Source organism: Thunnus maccoyii, chromosome 11, assembly GCF_910596095.1.
Source record: "Thunnus maccoyii chromosome 11, fThuMac1.1, whole genome shotgun sequence".
In the NCBI taxonomy this organism is placed as follows: Eukaryota; Metazoa; Chordata; class Actinopteri; order Scombriformes; family Scombridae; genus Thunnus; species Thunnus maccoyii.
In genome coordinates this window covers 10,052,288-10,077,869 of record NC_056543.1, presented here as the reverse complement: position 1 = coordinate 10,077,869, position 25,582 = coordinate 10,052,288, and the positions used below count along the sequence as shown (strand labels likewise).

At 40.0% G+C, this 25,582-nt stretch overlaps 1 protein-coding gene and 1 long non-coding RNA gene across 4 annotated transcripts in view; one reads left to right on the top strand and one right to left on the bottom strand.

The window, feature by feature from the left end:
* Positions 1 to 23,584, top strand: part of LOC121907106 (neuropilin-2-like) — a 100,186-nt gene extending 76,602 nt beyond the window's left edge. The window contains exons 13-18 of one of the 3 annotated variants that reach the window (XM_042426483.1): positions 36 to 200; positions 4,802 to 5,070; positions 5,272 to 5,368; positions 7,538 to 7,570; positions 19,872 to 19,931; positions 21,000 to 23,584. In XM_042426483.1, coding sequence (XP_042282417.1) covers positions 36 to 200; positions 4,802 to 5,070; positions 5,272 to 5,368; positions 7,538 to 7,570; positions 19,872 to 19,931; positions 21,000 to 21,328 — 953 coding nt within the window. In that variant the 3' untranslated portion in view covers positions 21,329 to 23,584. Of the gene's footprint in view, positions 1 to 35; positions 201 to 4,801; positions 5,071 to 5,271; positions 5,369 to 7,537; positions 7,571 to 12,742; positions 19,402 to 19,871; positions 19,932 to 20,999 lie in introns of those variants that run through there. The other 2 variants (XM_042426485.1, XM_042426484.1) reach the window with 2 other exon arrangements.
* LOC121907107 lies at positions 101 to 24,880 on the bottom strand. The gene is made up of 3 exons (XR_006098799.1): positions 24,372 to 24,880; positions 6,502 to 6,652; positions 101 to 187 (listed from the first exon to the last, which is right to left on the bottom strand). It is a non-coding gene; the product is annotated as an uncharacterized LOC121907107 (long non-coding RNA).
* Positions 24,881 to 25,582: the final 702 nt, after the last annotated feature.

Here is a 25,582-nt window from a genome sequence, read left to right as displayed (position 1 = left end):
CCATTTTTCACTCTCTCTCTCTCTCTCTCTCACAGCCACCACTCCGTCCCTGTCGGCCGTATGTGACTTTGAGCAGAGCTTGTGCGGCTGGTCGGCTGATCCCCAGTCAGGTGTGAGCTGGTCCCTTCACACCGCCAGCGGCGGTTCAAGCGGACACGGCACACACGGAACGAGGCTGGATATGGTGCTAGGATCAGACAGTGAGTGCATGTTTATTCATACGGTGCAAACACATGTACGTTTAAAAACACCACATTACATCATGGCTGACCATAGTGACTGCAGGTATGAAGTGGAGGAAAGAGAAAAGGGCCTTATATTTGTCTTATGTTGGCCCCTAATATAAGAAAACCTTTTTTTCCAACACCTGATTTTGACTATCGACTCTGACGAGAATAATACAACCAGCACTTTTTCGTAATTCATAACATAATGTCAAGCAAAAAATAGTATCTTATACTCAGGCCAATATGGTAATTTCCTGAGTTTAATGTTATGCCAGTGGGACAAAAGAAAGGTCTCATTCAAACTTTGTAAAAACATTGTGTGCAACAATGTTCTTATTCTTGTCTTTCTTGGAATTTTTTTTAATTTTTTATTTCAAGATGTTTCTCATTTTTTAAACACAGACAAAAAAACATCATCATGTGGAGATGTTTGACCTTCCTCAAAACAAAGCCTTCTGTAGCTAATTAAGAGCAAAGTGGCTGTCCTGTGGTGGAATATTACTGTTCCCAGTGCTGGGAGGAACTACTGACAGCAACTATGATGCAAGGATTTCACTCTGATCTGCTAAAAGTGTGTACGACGACTTAATTGGAGTTTTTCAGAAAGTGTTAGGTTTAACAGTTTGACTTTCTCTAACCCAGTTTGTTACTTTAGTGTCTCTTCTCTATTCTTTTCTTGTTTTTCCTCCTTTTTAATGTACAGCTTCTTAGAGTTCTACCCATATTTTTTATCTTTTTAACTGTACTGTAGGAGTAGTAGTTTGTTCAGTCTTGTAGCATCTTTGGCTCACTTCTCTAATATAATTACTTTACCTCAGCCTTCTTGTTAGCTTTTTCTGTCTTCCTTTCTTTTATGTTATATCCTAACATTACTAAAATCGTCTTTTTATTTCCAGTCCTCAAACAAGTCATCCACTTCTTATTAACTTTTAAATTCATAGTGCAGTATGTACTTTATTTATCTTCATGTCCCTTTCCACTTCCACCCTCTCGCTCCATCACTGTGATCTCTCCTCACTGACCTCCCTTCCGTTTCCCTCAGTGGTACTTCTTGCCTGTTTCCACATCTGTCCATCTTTAATAAGACAGCCAGAGGAAAACCAAGACTGTTTTATCCATCACATCCGTACTTACTGTACTTACACACTCATAAGGCACACACACACACACACACACACATAGCCCAAAGCGGTCAGATAAGTCGGATGATGGGTTTGACAGAAGTGCTGCCTTAGCTTTCCAGCTCTCCCCGAGGCTCCGCACACACAAACGAACACACACATTTAACCACTCAAGGTGGGACTGTCCATGTATTAAACACTGAAGGTGTGTGGGTTTGTTTCTCACACACACACACACACACACAGGCGCGCGCACACACACACACACACACGACCTTGCCATACTGTATACCAAGGTTCTCTCTGTATCTGTTGAAGCCATCTAGTTTATGGTTGACTGAGCAGCTCCTTCATAAACAGACAGGGCCGTGACATAAGGCGAGGCTCTACATCACACTAGGATGTGATGGGTGTGTGTGTGTGTGTGTGTGTGTGTGCCTGCAAACCTTTCCTGTGTACGCAAGTCTAAAATAAAGTATATGTATGCGCCGTTATGAGTGTGTGTCTGTGCATGTGTGTGTAACTGACTTGGCAGCGTCCCTGTCTCAGTGTTAGACAGCAACATGACATTAAGTCTTGTTCTACAGCAACATTAGCGCGGCACCCTGTCTGGAAGCTGTCTCAATATGCAGATCAAATCCCCAGCCCTTGTCATTGAAAGCACTTTTAGGGTTTTAAAAGAGAAAATCCGACCCGAACAGAGCTCATAAGTTATTCTCTTGATCTCAGATAGGGCAAGACTGAAACTCTTTACCCTGTGGAGATTTTCATCGAAAGAAACTCACACCAGACGTTGTTGGAAGTGGTTTAGTTATTGATAAGGAAGGGAAGGGAAGATAGAGAAGGGGTGAAAGAAGGTAAAAATACACTAAAATTGACTTCATAATAATAGTTTCTAACACCTGATGCTATTGCTTTGAATTGTCTTGATGCAAAAAGGTGTCAATCATCTTTCTCTGTGAGCCTTCTTCACAATCTTTTCTTGCCTTTTCACACCTGAATCCAACAGCTGACATTTAAGTACGTAAACTATATTAATTCTGACATAATTTAAGGGTGTTTTCACACCTAACTGGTATTTCTGTAATTACCTTTGCCCATTTGGTTTGCTCAGAGTGCTTGGAGAGGTTTGTCTCAGTCTTCTTCCAAGCTAACTTTGTGATGTGCAGGAAATTCTGACCAATCATTATGGTGTGATAACAGATATGTGACTTTAGTATGAATTCAAAATTTAAACTTTTTAAAAATGTATTTGATTCGTAACATATCTGCAAAACGTTGTCTGACAACATGTTTTTTTATTTATGTTCCCTACAGTATCCACTATGTTTAGGGAACTCAAAGCAGTTGGTTAAGGGAAAGATGGTGGTTTTTCAATATGTAATATGTACTATGATCTTTCATTTACCTTATACCTGTAACCCAACCTGTTTTAGTACCCTAAACCTTCCACATTCAGCACTCAGAATGCAAAACTCTGTCTCCAGTGTCAAAGTCTGGTGCAACATACATAATCCAGGCAGCATTTATGTTTCCTTCAAAACATATTTGAGGAAACAAATCAGTAGTATATAGACATTGTTTCTAGGAGACATGTTTGATCCTCAGTTTTCAGGCATGGTGCATTTTCATAATGTCATTCAGATGAATGCAACGTGAACATGAAGGCTACTCAGCTCAAGATGCTATTTGCTTGTTTGTGGCGGTTTGAATGAAGAATATTAGGAATCAATGTGACACATATTATATTCACAGTAATACTTTGATGAGTGCCCTCTTTTTGTACGTGCTCACCTCCCGTGTGAGAGCTGAGGATACATACACACACATACAGACACATAATAAACTCCTCCACTCAAGTTAAATTCTCTAAAAAACTAGAGAGGATCCAAACACACAAATACTGCACACATGTATGCAAAACGATGAACTCACACACACACACGCACACAATGACTGACAGATGAACTCACACACACACACACAGATATAAACATAAGCAAGATACCTACAAATGAACTAACACACACACACACACACACATACACACATTTCCCTCCCTCCCTCAGAGCCAATTCTACATCCCTGCCTATCCCTCCCATGGAGAGTTGTTAATTAATTCCCTCCCTTTGTACGTTCGCCAAGATCAAACGCAGGGAGACAGAAAAACACTGCAACTTTCTCTAACTGTACTTAATGAGCAACGGTAATTTAGGTCCCCCTTTTTTCATTGCCTCCAAGTGAAGAAACAGAGTTACCTCAACCCAAATCCATTATTCATTAAGCGTGATGTGCTGCAAAATCTGTAGGATGTTTTCCTTTTTCTGTCTCAGCCAAGGGAGGGAGAACAGAGATGAAAAGAGGATAGATAGATAGATAGATAGATAGATAGATAGATAGATAGATAGATAGATAGACAGACAGATAGATACATAGATACATAGATAGATAGATAGATAGATGGATAGATAGATTTTGCTGTCAGTTTCTTTCGTCTTGTCTCCTCTCCCCTTTCTTCTCTCCCTCTCGCTCCTTATGAAGTGTCAACCACAGTGTCTGTGTGTCAATAAAAAGACTTATTTGCTCCAGCAAAGCTTTTACACTCCGGCCATAATAGACAAAATAGACAAACAGCCAAACACAGCAGCAAGCTAATGATAATGGTCCTGTTTGGGTTGGAGAAAACCCTGTAGCAGTACCCTCCCCTCTCTCTCTCTCTCCCTCTCTCATATGTCATGTTTGCTCACTCTTTCTCTCAGTCACCCCTTCCTTCCTTGAGCTGAGAGGAGAGAAAGGAAGTTGATTAAATTAAAAAAAAAAAAAAAAAAATTGATAGAGTGAGTGTGCGTAGAGAAAGCACGTACACACGGATACACTTCAAGTGCACAAGCATTATTGGTATGATGGCGGTGCTGACTAAGTAGCAAAAATGGGGAGAGCAACAGAACGAGGTGTCAGCATTCAGAATGATTAGGGCTGTTTGGCAGTGTTGTGTGTACGTGTGTGTGTGTTTGTGTGTTTGTGTGTGTGTGTGTGTGTATTCATTTGTTTCCATAGCCATTAGCAGCCATGATAAAATGGCAGTCTCATTCGCGGTTAAGCCTCATACCACAGAATGATGGTGGTAATGCCTTAAGCCCTAAACAACCACATCCTGCCGCATTACTACATCACACTGTACGTCGGGCCTGTTTCACTAGCAATACGTGAATCTGCTTTCCGCAACAGCACTTTCACAAATCATAAAATTCATTAAAATGGAATCCATTAAATGAATGAAATGCAAACAAGAGAGAGAAAAACATATATGTTGTATTAACGGTTGATGATGTGTCAGTTTATAGGCCAGTAATTTATCATTTGTTACACCTCATTAATCTGAAATGTATCACTGATCCATAATAACAATGATGATACAATAACACCATCTGCCTGTCTCGTCCTTTCCTCCAGACTTCTCAGGGAACTACCTCCACCTTGACGCAGGCGCCCACACCCAGCGCAAGCGAGCCCGGCTGCTGAGCCCCGAGGTGGGGCCGGAGCGAGGTCCGCTCTGCCTCGTCTTCTATTACCAGCTACAGGGGGAGGCGCAAGGGAGCCTGAGGGTCCTGCTGAGGGACAGCGACCAGGAGGAGTCACTGTTATGGGCTCTAAAAGGAGACCAGGGGCCTCATTGGAAGGAGGGACGCACCATTCTGCCCCAAAGCCCCAAGGAGTATCAGGTAAGGGTAGTTTTTAAATTGACTGCAGGGAATCTGTCAGTTTACTGCTCGATTTTAATTGGAGTCCAGATAAACTATTACAGTTTTATGTCTATTGGTGGTTGCAACAGCTTATCATTACCTACCCACTTAGTTTGTTTGTTTGATTTGTCTGAAAGAAGCTTTTCTCTGTGTTTCTATGCCTCTCCTTCTTTTGTCTAGGTGGTGTTTGAAGGTTTTTTTGATCACCCGACCAGAGGCCACATCAGAATAGATAACATCCACATGAGCAACAGCATCGAGCTGGAGCAGTGTACACGTAAGTCTGATAACCTGTCTGTCTACCTGTCTGCCTATTTATCAATGCCAGTCTGTCTATTTTTCTGCCTGATTCTCTCACACCTTCGTACCAGACCGTTTACGCCAGATACTGGACAAGAGAGAGAGAGAAAGAGAGAGAGAGAAGGGAAAAAAATTATATTTTGCATTTACACACACACACACACACACACATACACACATAGAAAAAAGAAAAAATATATATAAATGAAAGAAAGTAGGCCACAAATGGCCTTTGGGCATGGATTCTAATCTATCTTTCATTGTATCTCCCTCTCTCTATCTCCGTCAGTGTTTTCCAATATCAACGCCCCCCGCCTCCCCACCCCATCACCATTTCTTGATTCTTCGCATTTCTCCTCTCAGTCTCTCACTTACTCTTTCCATTCAGTCTGAGAGCAACATGTAGTTATTCTGCGGTTATAATGCTAGAGAGATCATCTGTCTGTCCACTCACATGCCTACCAATAAAACTACTGTTAGGCCTACTAACTGTCACCATCCCAGAAAAAATGCAGGGTCACTCGAAACACACAGACACAGAATTACATTTTAAATCCTTCACATTTCCTCGTCTGACAAGCATCAATCCCACCCAGCCACACACACACACAAGCATGTTTTTTTCCCTGTCATGTCATCTCTGTCAAGGGTCAAGTGGGATATCTCAGATGTCAAAGTTTTTGTTCATCAGACTCACACCCCTGTGTACTGCCACATCTAGGGTAAAAACAAGGAAGGTGCATATGATTTATTAATGAGCGCAGTGGCATCTTTCATGTGCGATGACCTACTCTTACCTCCTCCGTCTTTCCCATCAATTTGTTTCCACTACACTCTTTTCATTGTTTTTTCTTATTATTCAATTATTATTATTCCATTCCTCACTCCCTCCTTCCGTCTATTATCTTTTTATCATCTTTCCTCTTAACTTTTTCACACTGCTGCATCCTGTCTTTCTTGTGCTGCCATTTTCTTCTCTCTCCATCTATTTTCTTTATTTTTTTCCCCTCATCTCTCTCCCTTTCACTTTTATAATAGATGTCACATCCCCCCAGCAAATAATAAACAGCAGTAAATTTCAGTCTCTGTTCCCATGACCCTTTAACTTACCTCCACCCCTCCTTCCCATTCCTCCATTTCCCTTCTCTACACGTCCGTTACTTCCACTTCTCTTTCTACCCTCCGTTTTCCATCCGTTCTCTTGTTTCTTCTTCTTCTTCTGTCCCAGCATGTCTGCTGCCATTAAAACCTTGTGTCTCACCTTAGGAGAAGATAAAAAGATGATGAGGATAGAGAGACAACAAAATAAAGAGCAACAGCAGGAAAGAGAGACAGAATGACAAAGCAAAAAGACAAAAGTGAGAGTTATTTAGAAATGACAGGCACACAGAGAGAGAGAGAGAGAGAGAGAAACACGTTCAGGGAGGACACATTTCCTCTCTTTCTAGACTGTCAGCCCACTCTTTTGTCTTCCCTTCTTTGCTTTCTTTCCATTTTGTAAAAATAACTGTCATCCTGGAAGATGTATGGGCCTTTGGATACTATCTGCCATCTTGGAACGCAACAAATCTTTATTGATTTTTTCAAACAGGTCTAACAAGTACCTTAGCAAAAAAGTGCAGCATGTTGCAATTTTATAGTTCAGCTGTATTAAAATGCATTTCTGTTAACAATTTAAGAACTATTAGTCTGACACCAGAGAGGCTAGTGATTGTTTACTATCCTTTCATCTACTGTACATAATGATGTAACCGCCGTTTTTACACTGAAACACTTAGGATGAAAGTGATTGAAAAATAGTATAATATTACTTCATTGTATTGACCTGGATGTTAAGCCCAGAGAACCTAAACTATATTTGATGATGAAAATCCCATCCTGGAGCAGCTCCAATGAAAATGAGATTGAATTTGTGAACTCACACTGAGCAAGAATCACCCAAACATTTATCACTAAATGAGATTTATATTATAGTGGTTCTATCAGTGCTCCAAGGGGGGAAAGTCCCTTCATATTCAGTCTAGAAGCACAGACAACCCTTGCACTTCCTACTAACAGGACAAGCCACTGGTTGTTCATCACTTTTCATCGTACATATCAGTCACTTACTATCTCCAGTGATATTCCTTTTTTTTCTCTTTTCCAGAGCCTTTCCCCGCCTTAACTCCTGGCATAACCAGTAAGTGCTACTTCCTGTTTCTTTTGTATTTCCTGTGCCAAATGTCTGTGCTTCCTGCTTGTTGCTAAGCTGAGCTTACAGCACTGCACCGGCCCTAAGTAACCTTGTTTGTGTATAACATACATACGTTGCCATACAATCTTATACAGTACTCACTTAAATTCATAAGAACTTATTCTGACTTTAAGCTGTTACATGATTCCCAAACAAATCTAAATACAGTTTCTTACATGTATATGTACAGTAACTAGAGTTTCAGAATTTGACTTTGTCAGGGTTTATACAATATTGCAATGATATATTTTGATATATATATTTTTTGCAACATTGCAAATTTGATGTAATAGATTCACTGCATTGTTCCAGCATGAATTCCTGCATGCTGGGCTGATACTCTTGGTTATGTAGTTTGATCTTGTATATTCTTCAGTGAGAAAACTACTATGTTTCACTTCAGAATCAAAGAGTAATACAAGATTATCCATTATGACGGCAACACTGGCAAAAAAATTTACTGTTTAAAATTAATTCTGTAATAGTAAGAAAGTGCAACTGCATTAAGGTGACATCAAGGTGTGTTTGCAGAGTCTGTAGACTGGTATGATTTCAGGTTTTTAATGGTGTGTATACTGTGTGTTACTGGTATACATACACACAACACATCCCATGTCTGTAGTGCACACAGACCCACTGTGAATAATTCAAATTATGTTTATTATTTTATTGCTATTTAATATGGTAAAATGCATATAAGGTGACAAAGGTTGAAATCACGAGGTCATGGTTGAAATGATGAAACAAAGGTCTCTTCTTGACCTTCACTCTATCTATCAGTTCATCCCTCGCTACTTTCTTACTGTAGCAAGCAGAAAAAAAGTGCTTATCATCCATTCCTCCATCCTGATTTGGTGTCACCTTATAAGCTCTCTCTCTGCATTCAACACCATACAAGGAGCCTCTCTTCTTCTCCTTCTTCCCTTCACTTCTTCTTGTTCCCTTTCCTGCCCTTTTCTATATTTTGCTCCACCCTCCTCTCCGCCTCTCGACTTTCATCTCAACATCTCTCTCTCTCTCTCTCTTTTCGCCGCTTCTCTCCTTCTTGTCTTGTCTTTCCTTTTAAACTTTTCCTTCCTTCCTTCTTTTCTTCATCTCCTCCATTCCTCACCGCATTACTCTGCTCAGCAAGCTGCTGATCCCACCTGAATGAAATGCAGAGCTGATCACCATCCAACTTCCCTTTTCTCTCTTTCCCTTTCTTTCTTTTTTTTGCTCCTGCATCCTCAAATAGGCCAGTCTGAAAGCAGATAAAAGGGCTTAGGGAGATTATGCTACTGGATCTCTTGTTTTCAAACTCTTGGTTGTGACCTAAAACGCTGGCTGTAGGACTGTTTTTATTTAGGGAATACTGGTATTTTTAAAAAAGTTTGAATATACACGTTGAATTTTGTCAAACTTGGGGCCCCAACGTATTTGACCACTCGTAGAATTATGTCAAGACTTTATTGACTTGTAAAGTGTCGGGTTTTCTTTTGGTGATTTGTGTCCACATGAATGTAGATCAAAGTTCATGGGGGGTCGGGCCCCCAGGTTGAAACTGGAACACACAGCTGTTTCTTTAATGACTTTTTTACAGCACATACTTGTTGTATGAGTATGATTACTGCACTTTTATTCAGCTTCTATCCGTATAACTGAGATTACTATGTAACTGTGTGTGTGTGTGTGTGCGTGCGCGCACGTGTGTGTGTGAATAGATCAAAAACATTCTTTGAATGCTGTCAGATACTTGAGCGGCGCTCAGTTTTGTTCGCATAAAATGCCATTCCCAAAAATAGTAAAAGCCAGGAGCCAAACTCACTCAGAAAACTCATGTCACCTGACTCACACTCTAAATTACTTCAAGTATTTGACCCAATGCTGATCTGACTGCAGCTCAGGGTCTTAAACAGGTATCATGTGACTCCCAGAAAGACAACAGTGTCAATTCTAACATTCGGCTCGTTTTCATGAGACTGAGCCCCCGGGATAAAGGATTAGATATGAAAATGGAAAAGAACCAAAGTCTTTCTCTTAGGATAAGTGGATGTTGTTGCTCCTCTGCTTTTTATTAAATGTTTTGTCAGTGTCTTGATGCAGAGAATTGGAGAACGAGTGTGTGTGGGAGGGTGTTGAGATAATTTGTGGTTGTGGAGAGCAAGTTTTCTTGAAAATGTTAAAAATCCAGCATGGTCTATGATTAAGAAATGAAGAATTAGCACTTCATCACTGGTTATTTAACTGAAAAGGGATTTTTGAACTGGATTTTCAGAGATAAAAACGTAAACTTGAAATTAATTAAAAGATCAACTAAATACTATTTGGATATAATAAATGGAACTGACATCTCTAATAGGGAAGTGTGAGGAAGTACAGTAGCTGAATTGGACATGACAGAGTGAATAATGTCTCAGCTGATCCCTTTCCATTTTTAATTTTAATTATAGCCTACTTAATACCTTCTTCTATCATAGCATGGTGAAGAAAAACTAATAAAAAAATATACTGAATAGGTTTGATGACAGTTGAAGATAAAATGTAGAATGTCTCTCCTTAATTAGAACCTGATAATCTGATCCTTAGGAAACATTACAAGGGCAGACTCATTGTGACGTGAACCGTGTGCCACACTGTTAGGTTTTTGTATCCATGGCAACCAAGGAGGCATTTGGCTTTTGGCAAGAGATGACTGGCTGCACACTGGCCGATCATGCTACACACACACACACACACACACACGCACACACACAGGCAAACTTCTGCTTTTAATTTTACTATAGAGAAGGTGGTTGACGTGTGATTTGAGGGAATGAGAGTAAGAAAGATAGTTGAGCTAATTCAGAAACTAGTAACCGGCTCCTTGAAAGCCATACTCATTAGCTCATTTCAGGAATGGTGCTCTTGAGAAACTTTTTCGTTTTTCTTCCCTTTAGATCCCCCCCCCAAAAAAGCAAAGTAACGTCAATTTTTGCAGCCCTGGAAATCATCTGTCTCTTAATCCACTGGTGGGAAGGCTCTCTGTGCAGCCTGCATAGAGAGCAGCTTTACAATCAAAGCCAATTTTAAACCCTTAAAGAGTACGTCTGAACTTAAAAAAAGAAAATATTAAGCTCACTAGTTTCCTTGAGGTTCTGTATTTCTCTCTCTCTCACTGCACATCTCCCCCTCCTGTGTCCTTTCATTATTTTTTTCTCTTCTCTCTCGTGTCCATCCAGTTCTTGCCTGCATTTGGCTCTATTTCCTCTTTCTTTCTTGCTCAAGTTCGGTCTTTCTTTCTACTTTTCTTTTTTTCCCTTTCTTCCCCCCCTCCCTCCCTCCCTCCCTCCCTCCCTCTTCTACAACCTCTTCTTTCACAGTGAGTTGACAGAGTATTGAAGTTTCAGACAAACCCTTTAATGCAGGATTAAAGATATCATGGCAGGATTAACTCTCTCCCGTCCCTTCCCCTCCCTCCCACCCTCTCCCCTCTCACTTTCTACCACCTCTCTCTATTTCACTTCATTCTTTCTTCTAATAATGCCTTCTCTCTTATCCTCTCTCTACTCCTGTAATTCCTCCCTCTTTCCCCTCTCCATCTCTCTCTCTTTCCCTCCTCGTCTCCCTTCAATGTGATCTTGCCCCTGATAAAAGCTGCGTCCTTTCAAATACAACCACTTAACACTCCCCACCTTTTGTCCAAATCAGCGAATCACTGCATAATCAAGGCTTTGCATTCTGTGATCGAATCTGAACGCATGGCATGAGCCTTCGCGTGTCAATGTGCAGCTACTGCTTGTGATGTTTGCATCAATCAAAAATACTTTGATGAGTAAAATCAGCATAATCAAAACAATATATGTATCAACATATTTTTTATGGAATGAAGACTTTAAGTGATTTGGCATATGCACATGCATATGGTTGTTTATATATTGAGACAGTGAGCTTGCGTGCTGTGGATCTTTGATATTATGTTTAGTTGAATACCAGCAATGCGCAATAATTTCAGCTCACTGCTCCAGTAATTGACCGTTTGCTAAGCCCCACCTACCTTAATTACTGTTGCTACGTCTGTCAAGCTCTCCACTTTAGCATGCAACATGAAGTTTCCAATAATAACAGGTCGATTTACCACTCAAAAATCTTAGTAATTTGTGAAATAATGGGCTGGCTTCTCAGTCGGCTACCATTGATTTTTTTCCAGCTGAAATGACAACTATCGCTGGCAGATTTTATCAGCTTTAGCGAGCTAGCTAGATAAGCTAATGTTAACTCCATGAGTTGGTTCAAAACACTGTATCCAGCTGACGTTTTCATGTTTCCTGCTGACACAATTTAAACTTAAATATACATGTGATGGCTACGTACATGATTTTGTGCTGAAAAACTGAGGCTAAAGCAGCACGCCGATGGCAAAAGGTCAGGATCCTCACCATCTGATGATCCATGAAGAAGTGCTAGTAGCCTATTATAAGTATGATATGACCAAATTTAATTTGAGGCTTTTACTCTACATAATTAATATTTTCAGACAGCAGGCTATGTTTTCACTTTTAACGTGACACGAGAAAAGGCTTTTAGGATGAGAACAAACCAATGTGTTTTGGCGAATGTAATGCTATCTCGGTTAACATTTGCATATCATAGCATCGGAGATGGAATACCACACAGTGCAAGATTACTACACTGTGGATGAGCTTAATGTAGGCTAAGCTCTGACCTCACATTGTATATAGTTAATGATGTGTCCTTAGCCTTGGAAATAACTTTTGTTACTACTGTAGGTAGTATGCTAGGTTAGTCAGCCGGATATGCTACCAATTACAGCTAATGTTAGCACAGATAAGCACAGTTTAATACACTCCTTACACTTTTGCTTTTGTTTTTTTAGTTTTGGAAAACAATAAAAGCATTACCCTCCACACTTTCAATGCCAATCATCACTCTTACTATAGCCCTATGCACACAGCTTCAACATGTTGAGAAATCCAAAGCTTGACAGCCGAGTTATGGTTCCTAAACTATGATATGACAATTGAGAAGGGCTTAGCAAACGGTCAATTTGATAATTAATAGCTTTTAACTCTCCAGTGGAGTCTGCATGCCTGCCTCCCTTGGCCACTGAGCCAACCAGTAATGTGTCCTCCTGCCCTCCAGGGAGCGCCATGCCTGTGATCGAGCCCACAGTAGACACAGTGGCAGTGAAGGATGTCCCTGCCTATTGGTACTATCTGTTGGCAGGAGGAGGTGCCCTCTTGCTGCTGGTTACTGTAACTGTGGTGGTGATACTGTGCTGCCATCGTTACCACGGCGCGACCAAGAAGACGAGCGTTAGCCATCATCATTCAGTGATGTATCACAACAGCCAACAACCAAATCAGCAAGGTCACCAAAACTCCTGCCACAACCAAAACGCCAGCTATAATCTGATCCACAGCCCCAACCAAAACCCCCTGTGCCAAGGCAGCAGGCCAAGCCCTGAGCCCATGCTTACCATCAGACTGGAGAAAGATGACTATGATTCCCAGTGTTGAAACCTGGACTACATGTGAATTATACAATTTCATTTGAATACTTTGTTCAGATACAGTGATCAAAGGGTGTGAAAACACCTTGAAATGAAGGAGCAGTATTCAGCATAATCACCACTCTTCACTGATGAGAATCTACATGAGCAAGACACTGCAGTTCCTGTTGCTGATGAATGATCTAATTGACTGATCAGGATGCACCTTCACTCAACTTCCTTGTTGGCTGGAACTGGCAGATTAATGAGAGAAATACAATTCCTGGTGTTTAAACTTTACCAACATCCCTCTCTGATGAGAGTAGATGTCAGAACTTCAGTTTGCCAATTTTGACAGTCGATGAGACGGCTGATAACAACTTTTTGGATGCTCTTAAGAGCATACTGGCTTCAACAGCTGCACCACAACCTGAAAATTTGATGGATTGGATTATGATCAGAATAACAAGAAGATCACAGGTAGACAGACTGCAACTGTCAAACAAATGAGACACCTGTGTTGTAACAGCATATTTTCTTCTTCACTAAATGTCAGAGCAGGATCTGTCTGTCTTCCCTGCTCTGGTCTGCAGTTTGGACACTGCCTGCCTCCGACAGAGAGGAAATTTACGCAACCCAGTGTGTTCATGTACTACAGAAAGATAGAATGCTATTTCTTTTGGACTGAGTGAAGCTGGTATTTATTTGTCCGCTAGCTTTTGAGAGACTGAGAGTGAGTGAAAGAGACAGATAAAGAAAAGGGAGAGGTATAGGAGGAATTAGTGCTGCCTGTCCAGCCGTGAAAGATAGACAGCTACACATCCACCGTGTGTGTTGCTCCTTTGGTCTGTGAAAGAGGAATCATTGTTGTGCTGTTTTCTGCCTGGTTTACACAAGGGAAACATAGGATGAGACAGCTTATGTCTCTGCACACCTAGAAACAAATGTTTGCCATCAAAATACACAAACACATACATATGCACGGACACATCAAGACTTTTTACCGGCTCGTGATTGAGTCTCATGTTTGCATTTGCCCTGAGTGCACTTGTCATTTACAGTACACGACTAAATACATTCTGGATATGCCTTTTTTTTTTAATCACCTCCTGAACGAGGTACAGTGCCTCAGTGTCAAATTAGAGATTAATGGACTCTATACAGTTTTTTTTTGCCTGGATCTCATGGATAACTTAATGCCTGTGTCTGTTAATGTTCAAACTAAGCATCATTGTATGTTCTACACACATTAGACTGAGTGAATGAAACAAAACAGAAAAACCAAAATCATATATGTATCAAGGATCTGAACCTGCATTTACATTTTTCTTCGTCGTCTGTGCAAGTCAAAATCTTTACGTCTGTGTGTGTAATCCTAGATGACAAATTCTGAATTGTTGAGATTCAAAATCTTATATATCATATTGGCCTGGTAACCTGAAAATGTGGCTACAAAAATTGTCTGTTTTGCTTCCATTCATCAGGTGAGACCAAGCATATGCTGTGACAAAAAAAAAAAGAAGCTTTTTTTACTTATGAAGCCTTTAAGCAAAGCACTGATCCAGGACCAGTGGTCAGTTCTTTTAGTCATTTCATTCACCATAATCTATCAAGTATGACTGATTCCAGTGCAGCACTACTGTTACACACCTCACACAAGTTTGTTTTTTTGGATGTATTTTTATTGAATCAACTGTTAAACAGTGGATATGTCGGCATTTATTATCACATTTTTCCCTGAGTTGACAGAGTATAGTACTCGACAAGTGTTACACGATGCATTTCTGATCCTTTCTGTTACAAGTTATAGTAACCTCAGCACTTTTTTGCTCATTAATAATCATTTTATTGAAGGTTCTGATGATTTATGATAATTTCTTACTTTTACTGTGAATCTTAAGATAGAAATTAAAATCAAACTTTGGGTTGGGTATCAATACTGTTTATAATAATCAAATGCCTTTTTGTTTTCTTTGTAATTACGTGTTAGAGTGTGCCTATGCTGTATAATAGTTCTACAATGTTTATTTTTTATACTGACTGAGTTTTGTTTCAAAGTAACAGTTATGTTTATTGTGCTCACTGAGATGATCTTAACAAAAAAAAATACTTAACTTTTCTTGACTTTGACATGAAAATAGCGAATGTTTGTCCCTCATTGAAAGCATCCAGTTTTTTTTCCAGATAGTGACGCAAAACTGAGGCAAATCTTTATGTTATGTGTGAAGACTGATGAGTATTCTGGCATTTTTACTTTAGATCGAGAAGCCCACTATTAATCTCTATTCTTATCTACAACCTGTGAAATTGGGCGTACTTGTTTTCTGAACTTTTCAGCTGCTCACCATCTTGTGTGGTGTGCGCCCCCTACATCATTTTGTTCATGCGCAAATCCCCCAGCCCTTTTATCAAAACCGGCTTGTTCCTATTCTACTCCTTCCCTTCATCGCAAATCCTTCCAGTAAAAAAAAAACACAGGAGAGGAAAATGAGAGGCAGAAAAGGAGGAGAGCAAAATCTCTCAGAGGAGAAGAGCCCATTAAGCGAGCCCCTTTTTCCTCCAAAGAATGCGCCCAGAGATGGAGGGAGATGAAAGAAGTAAAAGAAGAAAAAAAAAACTGCTCTCTATACTTTCTAAAGATAGATTTCTTCTTTTACTCTGAGAGGAAGGCTAACAGGGAGGCAGGTTGGGGTTTGGATTGAAAGAGGGAGAGAATTGAAGGAGGAGGGCAGGTTGTTTCAAACACAAAAGCAGATGAAAGAAGTCTTTTGGCAGAATAGACAGCATGATGGAGGCACACATTATTCGTACTGCACACATACACACACACACCATCTAACAAACACAGACCTGTGTTAGCAAATAATCCAGATTTCCACTAAGCTATTAAATTCGGTCAGTTAAATCACTGTTTCATGCATTTTCAAATTGTCTATTCACTCTGCAGATCCCCATATTGACCAATTTCATCATGTTGTGTCTCATAAAATGCTGTTTTGTGCTGTAGTCAACACATATTTTAGTTATTTTGTGCTTGCATATCCATTTTCTACCTTGCTAGCCCCTTTCTCCCTTCCGTTTCAATCGACTTGTGTATGATTTACACATTATATGACTCATTCTAGCAGCCCTGTGCCATAACCCAATCAATGTAGGTCCAAAAATCAAACAGAGAAATGATATATGATTGTATTTATGTTGTGCTACCCATGCAGTTTTCTCCAACATCTCTCTCTCTCTCTCCCTCTCTCTATCAAACTTTCTGCAAGATTTGGAAAATGTGTTGGCGTCTTTTCAGTGCTTTTAAATCAACCTTCCTTCACTTTCCTCTCCTGTCTCCATCACAGACTACTTTGAAGCCCTTTAATATTTCTAATTAGTTAATGGAGCTGATTGCATTCATAAAACCATGCGGTAAGCATTTCTAGCCCTCAGGCCATCTCTATTTTTCTCTCTCTCTTCCTCCTCCTCCTTCTCTTCCTCCGTTTCCTGGAGAAATATTACGGGTGAAAGCACTCTAACAGGTCCTCGGGCCCCCACTGGAACAGTGTATGGTGCCAAAGAGCCATCCATGGCTTTGCCTGAATAAAAAAGCTGCCTTTTTATTCTTCTCTTTACTAATTGGAGAGTAGAGATAAAATGGGGCTACAGGGAGTTTTAATCTCCCCTCAGATCCACGTGATGATTCTTCTCAGGCTCCTAGCCTAAGGGCTTTAAGCCAGGATCATTAGAAAGTGTTCAACAGTCGTCAAAAGAGTGTCTGGGCATCTTTCTTTTTTATCCTGCTTCTTTTAGTATCTCTCCGTTAGTGATTTAATGTTTTGTCAAGGCCTGCAGTGATTTCAGTTGACTGTGAGAAAGGAGAATTTAGAGCCTGGAGGGTCTGTTGTGAAACTTCATTTACATTATCAGAAGACTGATTGGATGCTTTCATGGTCATGTACTAAGTTGAGTATTACATTAACAGTAGATTTCAGTGAGATGAAATCAACCATGTTTAGCCTAGGAGGTAACTGTTTACTCTGGGCAAACTGTCAAAATGCAGAATAATCATGTTTATTTCATTTTTTTTTTTTATTTTGCACTGAATAACATGAACATATTATTTTATTTAGTGGGATGGTTAAGACGACTGCCAACATTATTTGAAGACATGTTCATAATCTCCAGGCCACTTTGAGTTTTCTGAGTGTGCTTGGAGATAGGGGTGGGTGATATGGCAAAAGTATCGTATCATGATTTTTTTCAGGCAGGATCACGATCCACGATCTTATCACGATTATTTTTCATATTGGTTTTTAAGATTCAAAAACTTTATTGTCTATCACATGATGTCTTTGTCTAGGTTAGCTTAGGGGCTCACGAACAACATAAAAATATACACCCATGAAAGACTCACATAAAGTTGTGCAAAGCTACATTAAAAAGTAGTGGCAGTCTATTTGGCCTTGTTTAAAATGGATATTGCAGTGTAAAAGCATTAGTGCGTCGTTTTCAGATAACTGTTAGTCCAGTCCAACTGTTAGCCCAGCTGTTACTTTAACATGATGTGCAGCAGGTGAGCCTCTTCGCAGGACATCGACACTGCCGTAGATTTCACAAACACGCTACCAAGCATCAAATCTGTGAGCTAACTGGTGAGCTGGCAACGTGACAATGCGAGTTTGGGCTCCTGATGTGAACTGTGCAGATAATTTGCTCTGCTGTGATCTCGTTTTTACCCAAAGTCCTTGTCGCTGGGGGTCGTTTTCTCCAGCAGATTGGAGATGCGGTACGAGGTGCTCGCCATGTCGGTGCTGTTACCCGTTAGCCTCCTGCTAGCAGACGTCACAGAGCTGAACCGATACCATGTGCGCCGTAGCATGATACTAATGATCTCTATGTAAAAGCAGATTGTGGAGACATTTTAATTGTTCACGATCTACTATCGTCATATCGCACACCCCTACTTGGAGATGTCTGTCTTGGTTGGCCAGATATTTTTTGATCACCTGTATTTCACTCCTTTGTTCTCCTTCTTTCTTTTTTTGTTGTTTTCACCTTCGATTTCCGTGATGTGAAATCACAGATTTTAGGGGTAAAAGTACAAATATATGTTGAGAAAATCTACCTTGATGATGTCATTTTTATCAAATAGGTGATGTTGTTATTGTTCTTTGATTTATTGTTTTAATATAAGAGTTTTTTATTAATCAAAGAGGTTTTTCTTGAACTGTTGGAAGCAGAAAAGACTGATCATTCTGAAACGTGGCCTCAGCAAGGGATGAATATAAAATTAGCTCTTATTGAAACTATGATTAGCTTTGGACTCACCCAGACTGAATAAAACCAACCTCGGGATCATCCCTGGCTTTAGGCACAGCACTGTTACATTTACTCTTGTGCACTTTCTCTGCCTCTGTGAAGGAAACACCTGAACTTTATGATTGTCTTTTTGAATTCTTGTTTAGCAGCGCTCGATGTCACTGTTTTGCACTTCAAGCAAATCAAATATTGAACTATACCAAGAAAGATTAAGCCAATAAAGGCTCACAATACAAAGAATTAAATGAAGAAATTTTCAACACCCAAAACTCCTGAAAATGAATACACTTCAATTAGCATAGGATTTGTTGTTTGTGGTAATATTTGAATTGAAATGAAACTTTTGAGTCTTTTGTTTATGCTCTAATTGGGTTTGAAAGTCAATTTTGGGTCAATTCAAGCAATTAAAGATGTGATTTTTATCACTTCTTTGATTTCAAGGAAATTACCTCATATTTAATCCTTGAGCAAATATCTTTATGTTTATTTAACATATAGCAGGTCTCATTTGACGGTATTCTTACTATTATTTAGAGATTGATATAGTAATGAGTATTGGAAGTTTGTAAAAATACAAGGTTTCATCCGGGGATGCCTCACGTTAAAATTGTCTTATTGAAAAATGACTTAATCTTACTGAGGAAATGAGGCTCTCTATCTTTTTTTCATATCTAACATAAGTTTTCACCTCTTATCTTTTGAAAACCTTTTACGGTTTCACTTCATAATGTGTTTTTTGGTTCCCTTGCCCCAGCAATAAATGATTATCGGCTGCACAGATATTGCTCTATTTTTTTTTTTTTTCTTAGGATTTGTAATATCAATTTCCTTGAATAAAACTGAATTGAAGCAGAATTGAGCTTTCCAAACCATTCAAAGCCTTGCACTTCGGTCTGCCTCAGAAATATGAAGTGGTATTTTAGCTTGTTGAATTTCATGGTCTTGGAATAAAAAGAAAATATATTGCGGGGAATGTAACGGTAATAAAAGTAATATTTTTCTATGAGACAGTTTTGTGTGTCTTTTTTTTTTTCAGAGTTCAGCCTCCCAGTCTCTCTCTCTCTCTCTCTTTTATATCGTTCTGGTCATTCTCTAAATCTCCTGTTTTCATTTCTAAACAAATAAAAAAAAAGAGTAATGGTGTTTATCACATTATGAAACTTTCTGGCTTCATGCAGGTAGTCTCTGGGAAATATTAAGCAACCCTGGATGTTGTTTTCCCTTGACAGACAGAGCACAGAACAGAACGATTTATAGGTGATCTCTTGCCTGATCTCTTCAGAAAGTTTAAACAAGATCACTCATCGTTCGAGCTGTTTGTGTAGTTAGATTCCTGTCCGCAAATGTAGCTTGTGTGCTGACAACATAAGAGATGGAGGGACGTTATCACAACATGATGTAGACTCTAGAACAGCTCTGGTTTGACTGTACGATTGAGATTAATACTGTTATTCTTTCTGTCTTTCTTTTAAACAGATCCCAGACCTATGGATTTTGGAAAAGATCATGTTTTCAACAAACCCTCTCTCAATGAAGGTGAGGTTAAAATCGTCTCTTCTCTCCTCTCCTCTTCTCTCCTCTCTTCCTCCTCTCCCACCTGAGGCAATACTGGCTGTTTTACAAGTTTCCGTCACAGAATGGTGAAATTACAAGCACAGACATGCCCATGGCTCTTCTTTTTACTTGTGATTTCAAGGAAAAAGCCTGTGGCAACAGTGACTGACAACCTCTGGTGTACGTGTGAGTGTGTAAGAGTGTGAGAGAGCATTAAGAAGTGTGTTTCTGTGTGTACATGCAGGCATGTTGGTGTGTATTTCCTCTCCTCCTCTTTCATGTTCTGTGGCAGGCAAAGTGAGACAGACAGCTTCCTCCTGGGCACCCAGAACAACATCTGTCTGTAACAATCATGGTTTACTTCCCCATGTGTGTGTGTGTGTGTGTGTGTGTGTGTGTGTGTGCCCACATGCGTTACTATTACAATCCCTTGTTTCTTCCAGCCCCTTGGCAGATACAAGAAGAGTACTCAGCATCTTACCTCACTAAACAAGTCTGTTTACTGCTTCTCTGTGTCTGTGTGTGTGTGTGTTTGCGTATCTGTTTCACTGTGTTCCTCTATAAAACACTCTAAATGCAGTACTTAATTGCGGATCGGCTTGTTCATGTGTATACATTCATTAAGTGGATTAGCACGACTGCTTATACCGAGTAGATGCGCACCCTTCAACACACAAGACATACAACAGAACACCTCTACAGTAATTAATTTCATTATGTTTCCCCGTTTATTGATGTCAGTAACAACAGGGGTTGTGGGTAAAAGAATTAGCTGTTCTGGAGTATGTCAGCCATGATGTGGGGCAAGACCAACCCTGTTTCCTAGGAATTGTGTTTATATTCCACTCACTTGCGACAGTAAACACGTTTTGCAGGAAAAAGAAATTCCGGCCAAGTTACATTTTCTGTCAACATAATGAGAAAATGTTGGCAATTATTATATCTGGCAAGTTGAAAAAAATGTGATGCTGAATGTACAGCATGAGTGAAATGTTCATTGACAACATATTGCATTTAGATTTTATTTTAATCATCCTCTTTTCTCTCCAGAGTATGTTTTCCCGGGGTGGCCGTCCTCCTTCTCCACCCCCTCCTCCTCTGATGTGGACCCTCCCTCCGTCACCTTAGTGTCAGAGAAAGACAAGGACAACGCCTGGCTGTACTCCCTGGACCCTATCCTTCTCACCATCATCGTGATGAGCTCCCTCGGCGTCCTGCTGGGTGCGGTTTGCGCCGGACTGCTCCTCTACTGCACGTGCTCTTACAGCGGGCTCTCCTCGCGCTCCTCTACGACGCTGGAGAACTACAACTTCGAGTTGTACGACGGGATCAAGCATAAAGTGAAGATAAACCAACAGAGGTGCTGCTCAGAGGCATGAAGAGGAGGAGAGGGAGAACCGTGGGGGAAAGACATGTCCTGTGATCCCCTTCAAAAGTAATTTTGTTCTCCCTTTGGACAAAGAAAACAGGAAAAAGAAGCACTATCTGTTGTTCAATGCCCAGTATCCCCTACCTAATATCCTGCTACTCCCTTGCTCTGATGTCTAAAGGGGTAACATTCAACCCAGAGTTCCCCGCCTATTCATGTGCCAGTGGGAACTTGTGACCTTGATCTACCCTACATGCTATGAGGCCTAAACTGGGGGAACACCTGATCCTAGTCTCCCCTGTACCTACAGTACCATATCTCCTCCGCCTGCAGGAGAGAACCTGCTTGATTATAAAAGCCTGTGAATGAATGAAGGAATGAATAAATGAATATGAATGACAGATCTACCATAGAATATAACCCACCAGCCACTGGAATGAAGCTAGGAAGGAGATGGACTAGAGCACCCGTGACAATCTGGACATTTGGACCACAAATGACAGCGCTGTCAGGGATGTTTGGTTAAAATGTTGGTGATGGGATTCTTCATGAAGACGAGAATTTCATTAACATGTACCCATGACTGGTACTTTGCAGAAGGACAATGTCAAATTTGACTTCAGCTTGAATTTGAATGTGGCCAATAGAGACGGCATGCAGACATGTTGTGAAGACTTCAACACCAGTGGACCATTTAAAGTGGGTACTTCTGACTGAAATCAACACATATCAAGCGAATGCCTACCCCCCCCCCCCCCCTAAAGAAGTTTAAAAGATATCAAACCACGCAACTCAAATGAATCTAGATTTCTAAAGGCAAAGAAGGAAAAGAGGATGAAAAAGGACATTTTCTTTTTTTGTTTGTTTCTGAGAGTTTTCAATATGAGTTCTGTGAGTTTCAAATGTCCAACGCCTGCCATATGGCGCTCGCTCGCTCCTTTGTCCGCCCTCGGTCTGCGCTTTGTGAAACCAGTGGCATAGAAGAGTAACGGTGACTGTTTTTGTTCTGTTTTAGACTTGTGTCTGTTGGGAAAAAAAAAAAAAGGTAAAGAAAAGCCAGCTTCAGTTTGTAGACGCCCTGTAGAGCTCTTACGCCATTTTTAGACTTTCTTTAGCATTGTGTTGGACTCCATGGTCTTAACTGTTACTTCAGTCCTTTTCTATTTTGGCACATTTTCCATTACAGATTATCAGTCTTTAAAAAGAGTAGAAGAAAGGTAAAGGAAGATGGAAGACAGAAAATCAGAGGTTTATCTAAATCTAACATGCTGTTATGGAGTCGTGCTTTAGATTCAGTATTCTAGAGTTTGTCTTTGGTATATATATATATATTTTTGCTTTTCAGACTGTATGATGCCCAAATGATGGACAGACACTGTGTGAACAAAATGTCAATGATTGTTTTATTGCAACCTATGGATTGCCAAAGAGCTGTGTCTGTGCACAGGGGGGGTCTGAACAAGTGTTAAAAGAGTTTGGGTGGAAAACAGACTGAGAGTGATGAATCAACCTGCCTTTTATCCACCACTCTTAACTTCCCCCCCGCCCCCCCCCCGAATGAAGGACGCTCAGAAATGGAAGGAGAAGGAATGACTAAAGAGGAGAATGGAAATCGTACCGTCGACTTTCTTGGACACACAATCGAGCCTTAAGCTAACTACAGTATACGCCGTATCGGAGGACAGCCATCGAGGAGGGCCAGTGCTGCTGAAGAGACTGATGAACAGGGGGACACACACACATATACTGTACACATAAAGAAAGATAGACAGACAGGGGAGAAGGAGAGAGAGAGAGATGATGGTTATGTTTACATGCAGGAGAAGTCCCATTATGACTCCAGTTATTCAAGTAACTCGGTCCCTGGTGAGGATATTGGACCTACTCAAATTATCAGGTTATGCATGAACATTTTTGGCTAACGTTATGCAACTATTTCTCCAAAGAATTACATTTCATATGCTATACACTATTTGGCCTTAGCTAAATACATTTTGGTGGCAAATTAAAGGTACCCTGTGGAGTTCTTGGCCACTAGTAGCCTTCAGTATTGAGACGTTTCTTTAAGAATGGGTCCCCATTTTGTTTGTATCTCGTGCACTTGCATGAGCGTGTGGCAAACATGGTTTAACGCCGCTCCATTGATCGACACTTAGCTGCAGTAACGGGCCAAGAAATGTAGTAATGTTGCAGCAAAGGCAAGGGCGACAAAGACCGCAAGCGAACAAATGTAGATATAAACAATGAGCAATTTAAAATTGTTTTTTTTTTTTTTAAAAAAAAGGCTTTGCAAATGTTTTAAAGGAAATTCAATCAACGATGTGATGAGTTTTGGTGAGAAACACTGACTGTTAATACAACTTTGTTTACAAGAAAACTCCACAGGGTACCGTTAATGCCTCCCACAATACCTTTTTTTAAATTAACATATCAATGAAAGGCTTATGTTGAACATATCGGCACATTTTTCATATTTTCCTGGTTAAAAAAAATGAAAAAGTCAACACTGACTTGAAGTTTGAGATTGTGCCTCTTGTACTTTGTACACTTGGCATCCAGTCCGACCACCACACACTACAGTACTGTACCACCTGATTGCAAGAAGATGAAGGTAATAACTTGCATTTTTTGTTAGATTATGGGTACATTTAATAGCAACATAAAACATGGCAGCAAGCAGTAATGCATATTTATTTTCCCTGCATTGTAAGTAAACTGCAGTTAAAAAAAGTTACTTTCTTTTACAAACAAAGTCTATTAAAGGTTCATATGTAAAAGTGACTCTAAACAATTAGAGTATGGCTAATAACCAAGTGATTCTGTGCATGTAAACATATCCAATAAGATGAAGACAGACAGACAAAAAAGATCAACAAAATTAAAACGAGAAAATTAAACAAGACCGTCAACCAGGCAGGTGGAGGATGAGAGAGAGAGACACATAATCAACGACAAACAAAGAGACAACAAAACAGAAGACATACTGTGAGGGGAGGTCAGTGACCCAGACAGAAATCTTTTTTAAAAATGACATTGAAGAACAAGTCACTGACCTCTCCCTGTCCTCTTTATATTTGTCTTTTTCACTCTGCTCTGCTGCAGCAGATGAAGGTCAATCCCAGAAAGTTTTTTTCTTGGTTTTCTGAATCTGTGAAAAATATCCAGGTCAAGTTGTCGTCCTCTGGGGGTAAATTGAAAGAGAAAAAAAAGAGGAAGAAAAGGGAAACAAGAGTCAAACATGTCACGCTTGTTGCATCTTTGTCTGGAACTTAAAGTTGCTTTTTTTGTCTTTCTCTCTTATTTCTCCCCTTTAAAGGGCATATAGCCAGGAGGACTTTTTTGATGAAGTAAACAAAGGAAATAAGGGGATTGTGAAAAGGTGTTGAAAGATGGAAAGAGGGAACAACGGAGAGAGAGAGAGAGATGGAGGGTTTTCTGTCCATCTGACTGTGTTTTCATTGGACTGTTTTCCAAGTGCCTTGGAGCTCTCTTATTATTTCTCTTGATCTCTCTCTCTCTCACTCTTTTCTCTCTCTTTACTTCTACTTTCCTCTGACTCTCTTTCTCTCTCTCACACACACACACGCGCACACACAACAACAGTAAGCACTGATGACTGAAAATGTACATTGTGAGAACACGCAAACACACACACACATATATATGTCTCTCTCTCTTCTGCTTGACTTTGCTAACTCTTTCTTTCTGGAAGTCCAGATAGTATTACCTCTTCTATCTCGATGGATACAGACATACACACATGCACATTACACTAAGACATACACACACACACACACACCTACGGCACTGGCCAGATAACTCAAACTGTTGTTTGTAGACTTTGTACAGAAGAATTTCTTTTTTAATGTTATTATTATTATTTAATAAAGGCTAAATAACAAGTGATTTGGTTGTGAGTGTTTGTATCTTGAGTGTGTATTTGTCTGAGGTGATCAGTCAGAGTCATGATTAACTAAACTAACTACTAATAATTAACCCCCAATAGTCCCTCAGTACATTAAAAGACCTCCAAAGCATTTTAGGGGCTTTATTAAAGGTTCATCATACTTTCTAAAAGGAGAGAGATTAAGATAGGATTAACTGGGTTTTTTCCTGGATTTTACATCTTCACATATCCAAGAATGTTGTTTTGTTTCATACTGCTTGCATATTGCAGGAAGACACTCATTACAGTAGTTTACAGTAAACAAGTTTGTCCTGAAATGTTGACAATTGGAAAAAATAATGGACGTAGCCACTGTGA